The 17,877-nt window shown below is 39.6% G+C and overlaps 1 protein-coding gene across 1 annotated transcript in view; it reads right to left on the bottom strand.

The window, feature by feature from the left end:
* Positions 1-1,510: 1,510 nt before the first annotated feature.
* Positions 1,511-17,877, bottom strand: part of tusc3 (tumor suppressor candidate 3) — a 40,715-nt gene continuing 24,348 nt past the window's right edge. The window contains exons 7-10 of the mRNA XM_052083561.1: positions 7,354-7,417; positions 6,694-6,768; positions 2,839-2,929; positions 1,511-1,811 (exon numbers count right to left, since the gene is read on the bottom strand). Coding sequence (XP_051939521.1) covers positions 1,796-1,811; positions 2,839-2,929; positions 6,694-6,768; positions 7,354-7,417 — 246 coding nt within the window. The 3' untranslated portion in view covers positions 1,511-1,795. The remainder of the gene's footprint in view (positions 1,812-2,838; positions 2,930-6,693; positions 6,769-7,353; positions 7,418-17,877) is intronic.

Below are 17,877 nucleotides of genomic sequence, written 5' to 3'. Positions count from 1 at the left end.
CAATTCTTTACCAATACTGTACCTTTTAGGGAAAAAAAGGAGACGCCACAAACAGATTGCTCATCCACTTTGTTTTATGTCTTCATTGGATCTGTGAATAAGATACACCTAACAGTGTGGTCTTCAGAGGCCCATGTCCTAGAATTCTTCGATGGGGTGCTATGGGGTACCCAGAATTACACAAAAAATGGAAATATATAGTATATTCTTCTATAGAAACTTAGATTATTGCACAATAACATCCAGTGAGATTTCAAAACTCGTATATTAGCGCTCACAAATATAAAACAACACAATCGACTCAAGTCCAACTGTGATGGAAAAACTCGACTCGGCTGCCCCGGTGGAAGGTCAAGCTAGCGTGAGACTGGACCGAGTACTTGTCAGCCTCCGAGCCAGGAAATGGCACAAACATTGGCACCTGGAGGACAGGCGCGCACATGGTTACGTGACTGCTGCTGCTGGTTTGAGCACTCCAGAACAGATCAAAAGCCTCAAAGTTATTGTACGCCGTGTTTGCAAATGCCTTTGCATATTGGTAGTGTAGTCTTTTATAAGATTTGAGGCTTAAATGAAACAATAGGGGATATTTTGCTAACAATTGTCAAAAATAGTGGGGTTTTTTTTGCCACACCACTGGTATTCTTGCCCACTCGCAAGCAGTTACATAAATGGTTTCAATGCTCCACAACCCACTCAGTGTTTCACTGGATACTGCGCAAGACAGATAATTCATGCATGCTTTTTTTTTCAGTATGTCTCAAGGGTCTTAGTCAGTTGAAAATTAAACGAAATCCACTTGCAGAAAAGTTGGCAAACACATTTTTGTGCAATGCAAATTAGATTTCTGAGCGGCTGGAGCTGGAGCAATGATTCTTGCCATGAAATTAAAAGCGCACGTTCATTGTTCTTGTTTTTTGTCACATCATGGACAGTGTGTGGACTTGACAACAACAGCAGCTTGAGAAAACAACAAAAATGTTCAAACCTGTAAAACATCTACTTAAGGAGATTTTGTTCACACTGTTTAGAGAAGAAAGAAAGGCTGATATTGCATCCATCAAACCGTTTTCTAATTCGCTTATCTTCACGAGGGACACGGGTTTGCTGGAGCCTGTCACAGCAGTCTTCGGGCAGTAGGCGGAGGACACCCTGAACTGGTTTCCAGCCAATCGCAGGGCACACAAAGAAAAACAACCATTTTCTCTCACAAACGCACCTAAGGACAATTTAGTGCGCTCCATTATACTGCCATGAGTGTTCTGGGAATGTGGGAGGAAACCGGAGCACCCGGAGAAGACCCACACAGGAAGGTCGGAGCCGGAATCAAACCCTGCACCTCTGCATCGTGACGCGGACGTGCTAACCAGTTGATCCCCGGTCAGATATTTCAAGAGTTTAAATATGATGCCGAGAAAATTGTGCATCATTTCTGCATCAGTATGTATGGTGAGTATATCGTATTGCTTGACCGCCAACAGAAATCCTAACAAATGACGAAGACACCGAGTTCTGACAAATGCTTTTATTTTCCATTGTAAGAGCTTTCTCTTTTCAGGTAGCAGAGATGATAACAACAACAACAACCACGATGACAAGAACAAAAACAATACTACCAATAATTATCTGTTTACAGTTATTATAATATTTACTTTTATTTAATTATTTAAATAACATAAAACCTACAATATGAATTGGAGATCCAACAGCAAGGCTGCTTTCCGCCTCTTCAAGTATGTGGTCTACTTCACTCACTTACCACCTCGGCCATTCAATGAGCTACCGTTCCTTGTTTTCACTTAATAAGGAAACTGAAAGACAGGGGGGGGGGGGGGGGGTTGTAGTATAAAACAGGCAAGGCGGACAGTGAGAAGGACAGATAAGTGCAGCAAGTCATATTACTGACAAAAAAAATAAAACCACTGAAACTGAATATTGAATACAGTTTGCGGTCCAATGGCATTGAAATTAAATAGTTCAGGGGAAAATAATTAAATCCGTGTTTTTCATGGAAAATCTTTTGTTTGAATTGAGAGCTCGCACTGTATTTAGGTTGAAAATGGACTGCAGATTAAAGTGACTATATACTGTATATATATACAGTATATATGTATAAATCATTTATTATTAAGCATTGTGAAAGCGCTATATAAATCAGCATGTATTGTATTGTATTGTATTCAACCACAAGATAAAACACATGAAGGCGAAGCGTACCAAGCACACAACAAAAATGATGAGAATCAGCAACATAAAAGCTTTTCTACCGGTCCCGCTTTTCCTAACATCACCATAATTTCAGGCTTTTTGACTCAAAACACCCCTTTTCACAAGCCATAGCTATGCTTTTCCTCACTGCATTGATTTCGCTTGGTAACAGTCAGACTAAAAGTCCTTCAGGCGAACATCAAGCTGTGGTAGTTACTGAAGCCACATGCATCAAGAGGATTCAAGCCCTTTTGACGGCTATTTATTGGTCCTGGAATCATTACTTGTGTTTGCCTTTGTATGCTTTCAGCTTCCAGTACTGTTTCTTCATCCAGTGTTGACTCAATGTTACGTGATGTTTTTTTGGGGGGTTGATCAGCAATGAAAGCATTCAGGATTATATTCAGGAGGACCGTAAAGTGCACAACAGAATGTCACAGATGGTCTCTCGACAGAAGGACTTTAGGCCTCTAAAATGTGGTAGGAGGATTCTGCTTCAGCACGCTTTTTTTTAAATGACAAATTAATTCACTTGGACGCAATCTCATTGATTTATGTAACTAACTGCATGCTACCCTAAACTTTATAAAATGACTGATCCATAAAATAGATTGTTGACTGTGTAGTTACCTGTAAGGGTATCCGTGATACTTCGACCTGAAAATGGAAAGCAGGAAGCTGAAGAAAAACACGACCAGTCCAAGGCCAACCAAGCAAATAACTGCAAAAGAAATAACACGCAGAAATTCAAAGATTGCTGTAAATTGAAAAGACTTGGAAAGCAAAACAACTTGAACTGGACATCAGAAAACTGTGAAACCAAAATGTCCAAGATTCATCCATGAAGAACAGTAGGCCTACGGCCTCCCCTGGTGTTGATTGTTTTCTCAATCTTCATGTCGGTCTTGCCCATCATCAGCCTGTTTTTTTTTTTTTTTTCCATTTCTACAGATTACCTTCTCATGTCCTTGGTGGTCATTATTATGCTTCAACTGCACAAGCATTATCTCGTGTTTGTGTGTTCACACCGTGTAGGCAAGGAAATACATCCTTCTTAATCGGCTAATCCGGAAAGCCACACTATGGCATTTACTGTATGTAACAACAACAACAATGTACATTGTTAATCAGGGGTTATGATAAAGACTTAAAACCTGGTGTCAATTGATAGCATTTGAGCTTGCAAGTTTATGTACAGTGTGTAACGGATTTTGGCGATAATTATTTCTGTGAATTAATGCTGCCGTGCGAAACACCTTTCCAAGTTCTGTAACCACACCATCTGTGGTTCTCATCGCTGTATTCTACATTTGTGGGTTGGTTACTGTGTCAAAACTATCCATCCATCCATTTTCCAATCCGCTTATCCTCACAAGGGTAGCGGGGGGTGCTGAAGACTGTCCCAGCTGTCTTTGGGTAGTAGGCGGGGGACACCCTGAACTTGCCAGGCAATCGCAGGGACGAAAAACCATCTCACACTCACACCTTAGAGTAACCAATCAGCCTTCCATGCATGTTTTTGGAATGGGGAAGGAAACCGGAGTACCCGGAGAAAACCCACGGAGGCCCCGGGAGAAGATGCAAACTCCACACAGGGAGACCGGAACTGGAATTGAACCCGGTAACTCTGCACTGTGAGATCGACGTTCTAACCACTGGACCACTGTGTCAAAACTCGTGAATGAAAATATCAAGTCATCTTATTAAGAAGCTAAACATCATCAACAACAGAGACATAAAATGCCTCAGCGGGATATTGTTTCTTGATAGAAACGTAAGATGTGCTAAAGCTGTCTTCATTATTCATCTTTATCAAAAAAAAAGCACACGAAACATGTTGACATTTTTATTATTGTTATTTTTGTAAACATAGAGTAGAGCTCAATAAACCCAATGCCTCATGTGCCATCCGCATTTGTGATAACGATGACTGTCGCTGACAGATTAGTCTCCCTTGTAGGTTTAGACACGGAAATGCTTATCATGTGCCTAGAAATGGTACCGGTAAATGCGTTCATTTCTTTCCCCCTTTTTGATTGACTGCACAATATTTTCCCTGCCAGACAATCATAAACTCAAAGATGAAGGCGGAACAAAACGAGTTTCAGTTTTCAGACATAAAACAAATGAGAGTTTGAGTTGGGTGGAAACTGCCATGAAAATGGACCAAGAGTGAAAGTTTATCTTTTGTATTTTTGTTCAGCTTGTGTAAGTATTGTTTGAAATAATTTCACTCGCCCATCCCTTCCCTTTATGTTTTGGAAACCAGGACAATACGAATGGCTCATTCAATGATAACTCTTTAAATTGTTTCTAAATCAAAAAAGATTCAATGTACTGTAATTGACAAACAATTGATGTTATTTGCAAAAAATGTACTTCATTTTTTGAGTTGTCGCATATGTGCAAGAGATGCAAGAGACTCCAGGAGCGCTAAGAGGAAATTTCAAAAGTTGGTCTTATTTTTGAAGACTCTTATTCTTGTTGGCACGGCGATCTTGGATGGAGATCATCTTGCATCTATTTTCAGATGCCTTCTGAGTTTTCTTCAACTCTTGTGTAAATCGTGGCCCTTGCCTCAGATTGTGAGCACCACGGTTAGTTTTCTCCCAGGACTTTGTTTTCCCTTCTATCTTTAAAGTTTCCAAGTTGTATGGCGCAACTTTCACGAATGATGATATTAATGAGACTACTCTGAGTGCCTCTCCTCAAATGGCACCAAAATTGAAGCCAAATTATTTCGATATTTCTTTGATCTTGCTTCTCCACGTTGGAGAATAGCGCGGATGCCTTTTGGAAATAAATAAATAAATAAATAAATAAAAATCAAGCAGGCTTTCATGTGCCCTTCAGTCAAAAATGACTTAGTGGAAGGCTCCATTTATGGTTGTTGTTGTGTAAGGTTGAACAATCGTTCATAGTGACCAATTTTGGGCGTGTCCTTTATAAAATTCACACTGATCTGATCGAGTGATTTGACAACGGCCAATATTTGGCATTTTATACACATTTTGATCGACCGATCATTACAGCTGCAGGGTTTCTCACAAAGACACTAATTTGATGCTTGTGGCGCGCCACCAAATGTTAATTTTGGTGACTAGTGAGATATTTTGGTGCTCCCTGTCAAATTGTAACTGTAGGAATAACTTTTCATTGAGATTTCAAAGATACATAAGCCAAAGTCCCAAAGACTGCTGTATTTGTTCAGCGTTCTGCCTCATGCAGTGTTGGTGTTACGACTCATAAATCCACAAGTGAGGTTTTTTTTCGATTGGAAGTTTTGAAAGCAGCTACATTGGCACTAAAAATCAAGTTCTGCTTGTTTGTTAATGAGTTCATGTTTTATATTCAAATCACACATTTTTCCTTTCTACTTTCCCTCCTTGGGGCATTGCAAAGATCGGAAAATATTAGGGGGAAAAAAATGCTTGCAACTAGTTCTCGTGATGATCAGTAAACGGTACACAATATAGATTAAACAAAAACCTGCCAGGGCACTCGAGATGGAAACTAGCCAAGGGCTATAATCTGGCACATTTACATATAAGGTTAATTAGTCTACGCTGCCCTCTTAAATTTTGTCAATGAAGGCATACAAAAAAAATCCATACATTTAATGAGCAAATTATTTCAATCGACATATTGTCCCGTCTTGTCATTGGATCAGTTATTTTTTTTATGATGATTATTAATTTTAATTTTTTTGTTGCTGATCGGCAAGCAGTCATTGACCCCAAAAGGTCTTGTAGAATCAAGTCCTCCATCTTCCAAATCTTTTCTTAGGGTGCGCGAATTTGAAAGAATATTGGTGGCTCCGGGTGGTTGAACGACTGCCGTAATGCAAAAAGTCACGTGCAGGCCACTTGAATATTGAACTCAAAACCAACTACAGTTAGACCATTTGTAGTAACACCTGACTAAGATGTAAAGAATGCGATGTTAGACGGCGCATTGTGCCAATCCACATGAGGTTTGCCTTGATGTTGAGTGGCATGAGCGCTGTATCCCAGGAAGGATGTCAATTTCGGCGCACATCATAACATTAAGTACCATCATTATGATCCCCTGTCGCCGCAGACAACCTGTAAATGCTCCTCAAATAACATTTACACGTTTTCAAACAAAACATAAGCCAGTGAGCCCAAACTATAAGAGGCATCTCAGAAGACATATGTTGTATCAAGTGTAGCCTGGAGTGGCTGAGAAAGCATGTTGTTATTTTAATCTATTCAGTTGAGCCCAGTGAGACGAAAAGCCGATGAAGTTAAAGTATCCTAACAATTGACTCGCAAAAAAAATGTCAGACTTAGTGGATAACACTGGTTTTATCCCCCGCTAATACATTTTGCAAAGGACAAACTTCAAGTGAAGTTAATGACTTATTCATGCTTCGCCTCAGTTTCCACATTTTAGCCTTGCTACACGTTACCGGCCAGGAGAAAAGAATAAAAACATGATCACTAGGAACAGTAGTTTACTTACTTCTCCTTTTGCCGACATCACCCTTGGAGGTAGCAGCTTCATTCAGCAGCACCATCCCCATGGTGATAGCAGCATCTGGGGAATGTTTGTCAAGAAACCCGTATACTCAGTCTTACAGTATATATTGCCCGAGGAGAAACTGTTGCAATCACAGTAAGAGTCATGCCGATCAGATTTCCAAGATCGTTGGTCACAGACACAGGTCCCGCTCAAATTTAGCCGATGTACAGTACACGCAAAAACACTGACAGCTATGTCATATAAATCCACATGCCCCATTCGAAATGTACATTGGTTAGAGGGGAAAAAAGAAAAATAACAACAAACAAAAACATTTTTTTTAAAACCCCAACGACTCAGGTTCTCACAATAATTGAATAGGGAATAGGGAATCACAACACGCGTGTCTTTGTCCAATGTGGCCGACGAGGTAGCCTCCCAGATAACCTTCTGATGACCAAGCTTTCATTTCAGCGTAAACAAGCATGAGTGCATTTGGATGTTGACTCTGAAATAAAAAGTTGGCGTGAGTGCTCGCAAATTAAGACACAAACACAGTGTGGAGAATTGAAAACATTTGTTGATCAAATGCGCTGTCGTACACCTTGCAATTTGCTGCATACTCGATGTATGCAGAGAAGCACGTTAACTAAAGGATACTCAGGAGAAGGATGATGTGGGACTCCGCCACAAACTGAGCCTGACTGCTGCCATGGATGTAACTCTGTAAGAGAAAGGCAGGGGAGAGAGACAGTCAGGGCTCATCATTGACGAATACAGCGGTAACTCTACTTTCAAAATTAATTGGTTCTGGAAGAAATTTGTTAACTAGAAAATTTTGTAAGTCGAGACGCGTTTACCATGAAAATGCCCTAATTCGTTCCAAGCTCCCCCCAGATTCAGACATAAAAATTTCCTAAATCATAAAAATGCATCAAAATATGAAACAAACACGTTACAATTAGATTTTTGCACAATAAAGGAGAGTTGTGCATAATGTAAAAACAAAGACTAAAAATGACGGTCACTGCATCCTCATTGTTTTTCACCCTTTTAAGTCTCTCTCAGAAGTGGTTTTTGCCTGCCATTTTGTCAAGAACGGATCAAAGGATGTTTGATTTTGTCGGCTTTGAACAATCCTTCGAAAATGTCCAAGGCAAACATCAGCACAGTGAACGATCGCCCGGCTGGTGAACACTTTTTCTGGGTGAGTCACATTTACGTAAAACAATCGGAACGCCTCATGGCCTGAGGGACGAATAATGAGGACCCAGCATAGATGCATATCTATCTATTTGCACACATACACACATCCGGTAGAGGTCCCTCTTAGCCAATGGGATGACAGGATGATGCTCGGTAATAGCCAATGGCAGAGCAGCTAGAAGTATGTTGCGTTCAGGAAACTCGGAGCTGCGAGTAGCAGGCCATACTGTATTTTTACTTTTTGCATCTTGAGGCAGTATTTTCCTGTTGAGACGTTTCGTAACTTGAACATTTTGTATGAAGAGACGTTCGTATGTAGAGGTACCACTGTATTGAAAATCGAGGTATTCTGCATGAAGTGCTTGTCATTCGTGAACCCTTTAATGCACCCTGTAACCTGATAACGTGTTGTCCACTGTAGTAACTGCGGTCCCTGAAAGAGTTAAATTACAACTTCATGCAAAAAAGTCTCCACTTATCATCTGGACTGTTACATATCAAATCTATTATGGTTGTGCATAAAAACAAAGCTACCAAAAGTATGTTATCCGTTTCAATGGCCCACAAGTGGCTTGCGGGTGTTGGAGATAGCGGTGCGTTTTCCAGTTTTCAACAGCTACACATCGTTTAAGGTTCTACTACTGACCAAACACTTGTGGCTTCCACGTCTGTAAAAGGTTGGGAAATTACTTTTCATACTGTTGCTGTCAAAAAATCCGTTCAGGATATGCAGTGTTCAAAATAGACGGATGGAATGGTAATGTTGCCGCTATAAATTTTCATTTCACATCTCGTAATTAGGAAACATCAATATCAACATGCGACACTTTATTTTTTGAAATCTCTGCCAGTGTTGACATTTTCAAATCTTTACTTGTACAACATTAATAGAAAATCACAATGTCCCATCCTAGGTGAGCTATTTTTGAAACAGGCCCGCATGCTACTCATGTGGGTGTTGGTGATCCCTGGTGTATAATATACTGCATGTGTTCAAAAGAGTGAGCTCAGGCACTCTGTGTGTTTGTGAGTCATAATAAAATTATTGCGTGTACTGCGTCGGTGCAAAGGGGGTGAAATTGTATCTCTGAGTGGGTTCAATGCAGACCTACAGAAACACTTAAATACAGTATCACATTCAAGATCTTGCCAACTAATGGAGACCCGCACTGATCGTTATGTGTGCTGATGTTGTACAACTCTCTCATAAGAGCCTCACTTATATTCTGCAAAAATTCCAATATGCAGTGACAAAAGTCTATTTCTAGATTACATCGCATTCATCAGAATTTAAAAGGAGTGGGAGAAAGGGACCGTATTTGCAGACAACAAGATCTTCCTAGAGGCCATACAGCTGGAAATACTCGACTTCATTCCTTCATACCCCGGCACAGAAGATGAAGCACTCTGACCGAATGGTTTGCTGGCCGCCCTGTCCACTTTGACATCATTTGGGATTGTCCTCGGTAGCTGCGCGTCCACGAGGTTGTTTTAAATTTCAAAATCTGCTTTCTTTATACTCTTGCACCTCTGCACTTGAGATGAATTGTACAGACTTGCGAAGCTACTACCAAATAAGTGGTCCGATGTGAAAATATAACTGCCGAGATATTTTTGGGATTTCAGATTGGTTAAAAAAAAAAACACACAACAACAAGCCGTACATTTCAAAACAAAAAGACCATTAATGAAAAGTATTCTGATGACCATAATTTCCGGGCCATTGAGCACACCCAAATTTAACTTCATTGCTGATCATCTCCATGTGATGGAGGAAAGGCAGAAAGACAGACAAAGCAGTCGTCCTTTGGAAATGAGAAAACGGATGAATGAAGGTCTGATAGTCCTTTAAGCCTCTCCAGATTATTAGCGCCCAAGTTTACGGCACATCTAACGTCCGTTTCCCCACTTGACTGAGTCGGTGTTTATTTCTTTTTCTTTCAGACATGGACGAGGACGGACGGATGAATAGAAGATGACAAAGAAGGAGTAAAAAAAGGCGGACAGATATTTCTTGCTTCGCTGGAGGGAAATTAGAAATGTTCGCACTTGAAAGCAGGCATACAACCGACAAAGGCCCAGGCCTAAAGCTGAGACTTTTGTCTTCCCCGCAGACACTGTTGTCTTGTACAAGATGGGGCTTTTGAATTGTTATCAAGATGCCTTCCTTACTCATCAACCAACAAAGCAACCATTATTTGCACAAGAACAAAAGGTTGCTTCTGGTGGCATGACAAGAGAGGTTTGCAAGTTGCTGTTTGATTCTTCTATTATCAAGCCGCAGAGTGACGATGAAATTGTTTAAATAGCATGATATGCTCTATAATGGGTAAAGATAATTAGTTTTCCTAATATTATGAGAGTGCTAAGAAAAGCGACTACTTCTTTGTCAATGTCTCGAGGAAGTTAAAAAAAAGAAAAAGAAAAAAAAAAGCCAAATGCTAAACCAGAAATCCAAATCCATGCATCCATTACGCACACTGCTTATCCTCCTGACATTTTTTCAATTTCCATTTTCAATCAATTGTAATGTTGAAGAACACTCCATCAGGAAAAGTGGGTTGAGCTGAACTATGCAAGTCTCGTTTGTTGAAAAATATCTAATAAAAGCTGGAGCCTGCCTTTCACACAGCCATTACTGAGTTTCCTGAGTACATGCATGCATTAATTTTTACTTTTATATCATGCAGCCACATCAAAGACACAAAAATACAATGTTGCTGGTCCCTTTCTCTGGAATGACCTCCCACTGAACATTCGGAAAGCCTCCTTGCTGCCCATCTTCAAAGCCCTCCTCAAAACTCACTTGTATTCTTTGGCGTTCGACTCAGCATGACTTAGATTTGTTCTTGATTTTACTGCTTGGTGCTTTCTACCGCCTTTATTACCGATTCGTCTTACTGTTTATTGTGTATGTTAAATCGCTCCATGTACAGCACTTTGTATGCAGCGATGGCTGTTTGAAAGTGCTCTATAAATGCTGTTGACTTGACTTGTTTACCTGCTTCACCACTGAAATTACTGTGAGTTAGAGGAAATTCTTGTACAGTATATTTGCATGACAAGTGAGCAGCACATCAAGACCCATTTGGCTTTTTGGGCACTGTCACACACTGCCAAACACCAGATTTATCAGGCTACCAAAAATCGTGGAGCACAAAATATGATTTGGCTACATTCCAACATTGGGGGACAAAGAGTAGCTAACTTGTGAATTCATATTTTTACCACGCTAACCTTGATTCAAAACACATTTACACAACTTAAATGTGGAAAAATCAAGCACAGAAGAAAAACAAATATATAAACAGAGAGAAATACAGTACCTTGAGTTGCAAGTTTTGGAAGCTTTACAATAAGATTTTAATGTAAATGTTTGCTGCCGTAGTCTACCGAGTTTTTATCCAAACGAGTATTGCAAATAAAACCTTAATGGAAGAGCGGTGCTTGGAATGAAAAATTCCTCAATCCATGGCCGGGCACTTCCAATTAATCTGATGGATTAGAATGCGGGAATTCCATTCGTTAGTGTGCGATGCTGAACGTGTGTTTCTTCCTTTGTAGTCACACATGTCGACTGTATAATAATAGCTTGTAGATAAATGCATGCTCGTGGATAGGACAGTTTAGAGACAACGCGTCATTGCAATAGAAAGCTTTGAACTGTAAAACAAAAAGAAAATTGCACTTGATGGGTAAAATCAAAAACACATACCATAAGCAGGCTGGAGTGGAATCTATTTTCCAAAACAAATGAAATATTTAAAACAGATCTCATCTTGCGTGTTGATCCAATTCCATCTTACGGGATACTGTCAACTAATTCATTTTAATATTAATGGCTGGTGACATCTCGTACATTGTTAACCTTCCACAGATCCAATTATAGTGATGGATTTTTTTTTTCCTGTTAAAGACTATCAAACAATGCCTAGGTCAAATAATTTGTAGAAAACAAAAAATTGAGGTTGTAATATTGGAGAGGTTAATACTACTTAGAGCTGTCAACATTTATCAAATCGCTTTACGTTAGGTTTGTATAAATATTTCAGTGTGTTCGGGTTCCACATTTCTGGTTGGTTGGAGTAATAAAACCCGTTTGTCAACAGCATTTGAAATTGACAAGAAGAAGGAGGACATTTGTAAATTTTCCAATGGCTTTGGTAAGAGCTAATTACATGTTTTAGCGTGACTGATACTTCCTGTTTATCTTTCTTCCGTTGTGTAGTCGTAGTTTACAAAATATGTCTAAGGAGAATAATTATTAATTAATAGGAGTACAATTGCATCTATGGCTATGATTGTACTAAATCCATCAAAATCAAGGCACTATACTGAACAAATTCATATTATTGCTTCAAAGAATAAATCAATTTTAAAAAAGTTCCAATTTTGGCAGCGACATTGCGACAGCATACAATGCACGAACATTTTTCTTTTTCAATTAAACTATTTTCATGGGAAGATAGACATTCAAGGACCAAAATAAAAACAATTGATTAAAAATGTCAGTTATCATTTGCGACGCTTCACCAAGTCGTGGCCATCTGGCATATTCCAACAACGATTATGAAACTGACAGTATAACAACACAGTGCGATGTTATTCTATCACAGATGAAGTTGTCATGAGAACACAATTGTTGTCTGTGCATGAATGGACATAATAATCTGCCAATGAAGCTTCACTTTGAGTGCAAACACGTGTTTCTCGCTGCCGATATGAATCTATTCAAGTCGGTAGCTTTCAGATAACTTTGGACTCATCTGCTCGCATCCAGGTAGCTTCCACAGCAATGCTTATACTACTGGAGCCACTGACAAAAGCTGCCTGTTGTCAATTATAGATCATAATTATCGACTGAGTGTTTTTGCTCGTTTTCAATGTGTTTGGGCAATGTGACCCATGGTTATTGTTATTCATTTTTTAATATCCGGAACACCATTTTAGGGCCGTAAAGTGGCTGGGTCATAGTTGGCAGCTCTGTACGAATTAATGTAAATCTTCACATCATATAAGTGGATGTAAATTAATGAATCATTTACCATCCTTTCAGGACTATAAAATGCACTTGGTTAAGAGCTGCAAGAGCTACATTTAGCCAGAAAGACAAAATTGGTACATACATTTGCCGATTCCTAATATTAGCCAGGGGTCTCCATGTGATAGTGGTAAGGAAAGAGGTCACACAGATTTATTTATCTCAACAGCGGTAAACTCTTTTTTCCCCCCCTAAACAATGCCAAACTCAGCTGAACCTTTCTCAGTCACACCCCAGTCAGCAGTGCACGTAAGTCCGTGGCAGTTTAGCCTTTGGAAAGCTGTTTCTTATGTGTTTTGGAAGCGCATGGGATGTCACTCCATGGCCAAAAATGCTGTGTTGCGTGACTAGCCGTCAGCGCTTGTTTTCAGTTGCCAGCGATGTTGGGAGTCATTTGCCAAACAAACAACAGAGAGATGGGGGTACACTGCAGAGATTTCGGTATTTATGGCACTTGTTCCATATGCTCATTAAACACGTATTAAGATGCTTATTTTCACTCTACTATATTCTCCATGTTCACTCCTAAACGCCCGCGAATTGGTATCCACAGAGACAGCACGTGTGCATATTCCAAGAACAAATGGATTATGGATATTCAGTATGAGGGCGGACCCGGGACAGTTTCATGTATGTATTTTCATTGGTCAGATGTGTCGTAAATATATTGCCATCTTGAAGCTCGTCAGTAAAAATTCATAAAGAACCAGCATTACATTAAAAGCCGGATGGTTTAAAGTGTGGGGAAAATAATAGCTGATTATAGTCTGGAAAATACGGTATTTGCAATGCTATGGTTTTGTGACCACTGTACAGATTAAGCCAGAATAAAAACAAAAAACAAATCAATCTACTTGGAGCAATCCTTCAATGATCAGAAGCTATGCAAAAGCCGTATACTATACTGTGTTCAAAATAAATAAATCTACACTTTAAAAAAAAAGGCCTTGAACGTATCCCAACTAAATTGCATTAAAAAGTCACAACACTCAGACATTCAACTGCAGGTAGGTGTAATCATTAAAAAAAAAAGAAGAAAATAAGCCGACTGTAAAAACTCAACGTTGAATAGAGTCAACTGAAAAACTATCCAAGAAAGTCAATCGAGGCTACAACCTTTCGAAAACTTGCTTCAGTATAATTCACTAGGCATTTTTTTCTCTCCTTAGCATAACTTTAGAGCAAGCTTTCTAGAATGTGTTTATTTTGTTTCTGACACGAGAATAAAAATGTGATCTGCCAGTGTGAGTACCTTGCATTAGGCACGTATTCATTTGAATACATTGACATGAAGATACCGTGATTGTATGAGAATTGGTCAAGACAGTGAAGCAAATTGGAGTTTGAGCAAAGTCAGCACACAAAAATGTATGAACACATAAGCAGTAAACCACAATTTAAAAGCCATACTTTAAAAGGATAAGAACCGGTACATTTTGGTGAGTTGTAATTTATTTTTGCTGCCACAGACAACATAAGATAAGATAAGATATCCTTTATTCGTCCCACACTGGGGAAATTTACAGCCTCCAGCAGCAAGAATGTATGTAGAAAGAAGAAAGAATAAAGAGAAAACATGATAAGCACCAATAAACTGTAAATAGTGGGCAGTAGGTATGCTGAGTGTTTATGGCTACTGCTCTCCTCTTGATCCAAACCCACAACAGTGTTGGTCGTTAATAGCCAGAGGCCATGTAACCTTTGCAAATAACCACATTCCTCCATTTATAGACTGTATCATGTGTTTGGTGAGTGTGGATGTGTGCGTCTGTTTAGTTTGCAAAAGGTCAGGAGGCACTCAGACAGGAAGAGGGGAAAATAATGTCGACAAAGCTGAACGTGGAGGAGCGTGTTCAATGGACTGAAGGAGCGATGAAGTAGAATAATGCATTTAGTTTTTTAAAAAAATATTTCTTTTTTCTTTGGGCCCATGATTTTTTTTCCAAAACAGTGTAAAATAAATCGACACAAATACCTGTCAACTCATACGGTTCAGCCATAGTTCATACGGATTTTGTGGTGAATCTTATGTATATGGCCGTATCGCACAAATCATACGGATTCTGAAAATATCAGGTTTTTTTCATTGTTTTTTTTTTAAATTATGACTATGAAAAAACCCATGGGCAAACCAATGTTTCATCATCTTGGCAAAGTGATGGAAGCAGTACTTTGCTTACCTCACAGCAATGCAGACTGTGAAAGAGTCTTCAGTGTTGTGAGAAAGGTTCACACAGATTTCTGAAAATCGCTTGCACCAGAAACACTGACAGCATTATTGCAGTGCAAAGTAAATGTGAATGGATGCTGTAACTTCGAGCCGATGGGTCAGCGTTTGGAGTTGGTGAAAAAAGTAACGCAGGAATACAACTCTGAACACAGTAATGCCACTAAGTAGAATGATGATTAGAAATTAACCAGACATTGTATTATGGAGATCTACAATAAATATCATTGAAAATTTCGTGTGTTTTTTTCTGTCGTTAATTTGACATATAAAATGCTTTGGTATGTTATAAAGATTTTTTTCTCTTTATAAGGATTTTTTGGTGGTTTATACAGGTTGGCGCTCCGAAAAGTTGACAGGTATGGACACACCATATGGTGGTACGTCAAAATGAAGGCAGACAAACCCCGTGACAGAACAACATTCATTCATTCATTCATTCATCTTCCTAACAGCTTGATCCTCACTAGGGTCGCGGGGGGTGCTGGAGCCTATCCCAGCTGTCTCCGGGCAGTAGGCGGGGGACACCCTGAATCGGTTGCCAGCCAATCGCAGGGCACACAGAGACGAACAACCATTCGCACTCACACTCACACCTAGGGACAATTTAGAGTGTTCAATCAGCCTGCCATGCATATTTTTGGAATGTGGGACGAAACCGGAGCACCCGGAGAAAACCCACGCAGGCCCGGGGAGAACATGCAAACTCCACACAGGGAGGCCGGAGCTGGAATTGGACCCGGTACCTCTGCACTGTGAAGCCGACGTGCTAACCACTGGACTACCGGGCCGCCCAGAACAACATTATGCAGTGAATTTAAAGCGATACATTCACTCCAAAATCCAATACCAGCCAAGCAAAGTGGATGCGACTGTCCCCTGAAAATTGCAATCCCTGGCTGCAAATAGTCGAGTTGGAAGCTATTAAGGGTACCCTCATATTACGAAAGTCACACCATGGTCAAACATGCATGATATCTAAAGTCTGTATTGTCTGAGCCCACTGCTGTAAACCTTTTTTCTCCCAGTTCTTTATTTCCCCCCAATGTAGCCCTGATTTTTTTTGTCTTATTACAGTCACCTGAACGACTTAAATTAGCCACAATTTCAGGGAAGTTGCAGTAATTGAATTTTACATCACAATTCTCTTTATGCAAAGCACATCTCACAGACACTTGATCATCCTATCCCATTCACATACCTGCGCGGCTTATCAGACAGTCTAACCTTGGAAAAGTAAAACCAACTCACATAACTCAACCACAAGTTTGATAAATGGAACACTAGATATGTATCGTATTATAATTTGTAAAAATTACAGGACGAGGGAATACTTTGCAATCATGTAATGTAGCAAAACTGCAGTTGAATTAGGTGAGTCAGGGAATGGGGGGCCAGTGGAAAGAGGAAGAGGATTGCATGCGAGAGTGCGAGAAAAAGGCTGAGATAAATGCTGGTTGGCTGCTTTCTCTGGCAACATAAACCGTTTATTTTTACAATAAAGAGGTCAATCACTGAAGTATATTGTATTTAGTGACTAGGCTCACAGCTGATGTGGGGATTGAAGCCTGCTTATCATCTAGCTTAAACAGCTCTTAAGCTAGACGATAAGCGACACTTGCGGTTTTGTTATATTTAAGGATTGGCATGTTTTGCAACTGATTGTGATATTGATCTCTTTTTTAGTAAAATATTGCCACACGCTTGAGGCATCAGTGCTAGTTGGCTGGGTGAACCCTACCAGTTGATTTCAGTAGGCAGCCGTGTTGTTCCCAAAAGCAAAGCAATGTAAATGCATATATAGATTTATTTTATTTTATTTTAATGCCCCATATTTTTTTTTCTTTCACACCTCACTTAATAGTGACTCTTGGTCATGATCTGCTGGTTTGGGTAGAAGTCTCGCCTGAAGGTCAGTTTGTTTCATTTGTTAACTGAACCGTTGGGAGTCATCCCATATGATTTTAAAAACACAGTAAGAGATGGATCAAATATAAACACACACTTGTGTAAGGAATAACTTGCTGCACATAACAAACACAGTGGTGTCCTTCTGCAAACTGAAAGTCTACCATTTGCAAGGCAATAAAAGTGTTTTGATGATTCTTTGGAATGAAAATCATAAAAATAAAACGGCTTTTCTGTAGACAGTAACTATTTCCAAAAAATGTTTTCCTCCTACCTTGTGAAATCAGCTGGAAATATGGTAATAACATCCCCAGCTAATAGTATGCAAACAAAAAAGTGCTTGATAAGAAGCCAAGAACGCAGACTTGAATATTTCAAAGGGTGCAACTAGCATGTCTATTTGATATAGCTCAATAAATATTCCATGCAGTCTTGCAAATTTGACTGATTGCCCAATTTAGTTGTTTGTAGGTGGGCAACTCTATCCACAATTGTTTTTCTTTCACAGAACTGAAACTTTGGCAAGGTTTGATTTCACATGAATCGGCACTTGGCATTACCAATACAAATCCGTCCATACCCCAAAAAGTACCATCTTTGATACTCATCCCTAATTGTGACACTGAATTGTGACCACTCCTGGCATCTAAATTTGTGATGCGACAACAACTTCACCATTGCAACGCAGTAACATGGGTACATGGAGAATGTCGCTAAAAACATTCTAACAAAACATTTTGGTGGAACAGACTACGGACAATTCTAACAATGTGCTAAAAGACACATAAGACTGAATGACTAA

Source organism: Hippocampus zosterae, chromosome 13, assembly GCF_025434085.1.
Source record: "Hippocampus zosterae strain Florida chromosome 13, ASM2543408v3, whole genome shotgun sequence".
Lineage (NCBI taxonomy): Eukaryota > Metazoa > Chordata > Actinopteri > Syngnathiformes > Syngnathidae > Hippocampus > Hippocampus zosterae.
This window is presented reverse-complemented; position numbering and strand designations above follow the sequence as displayed.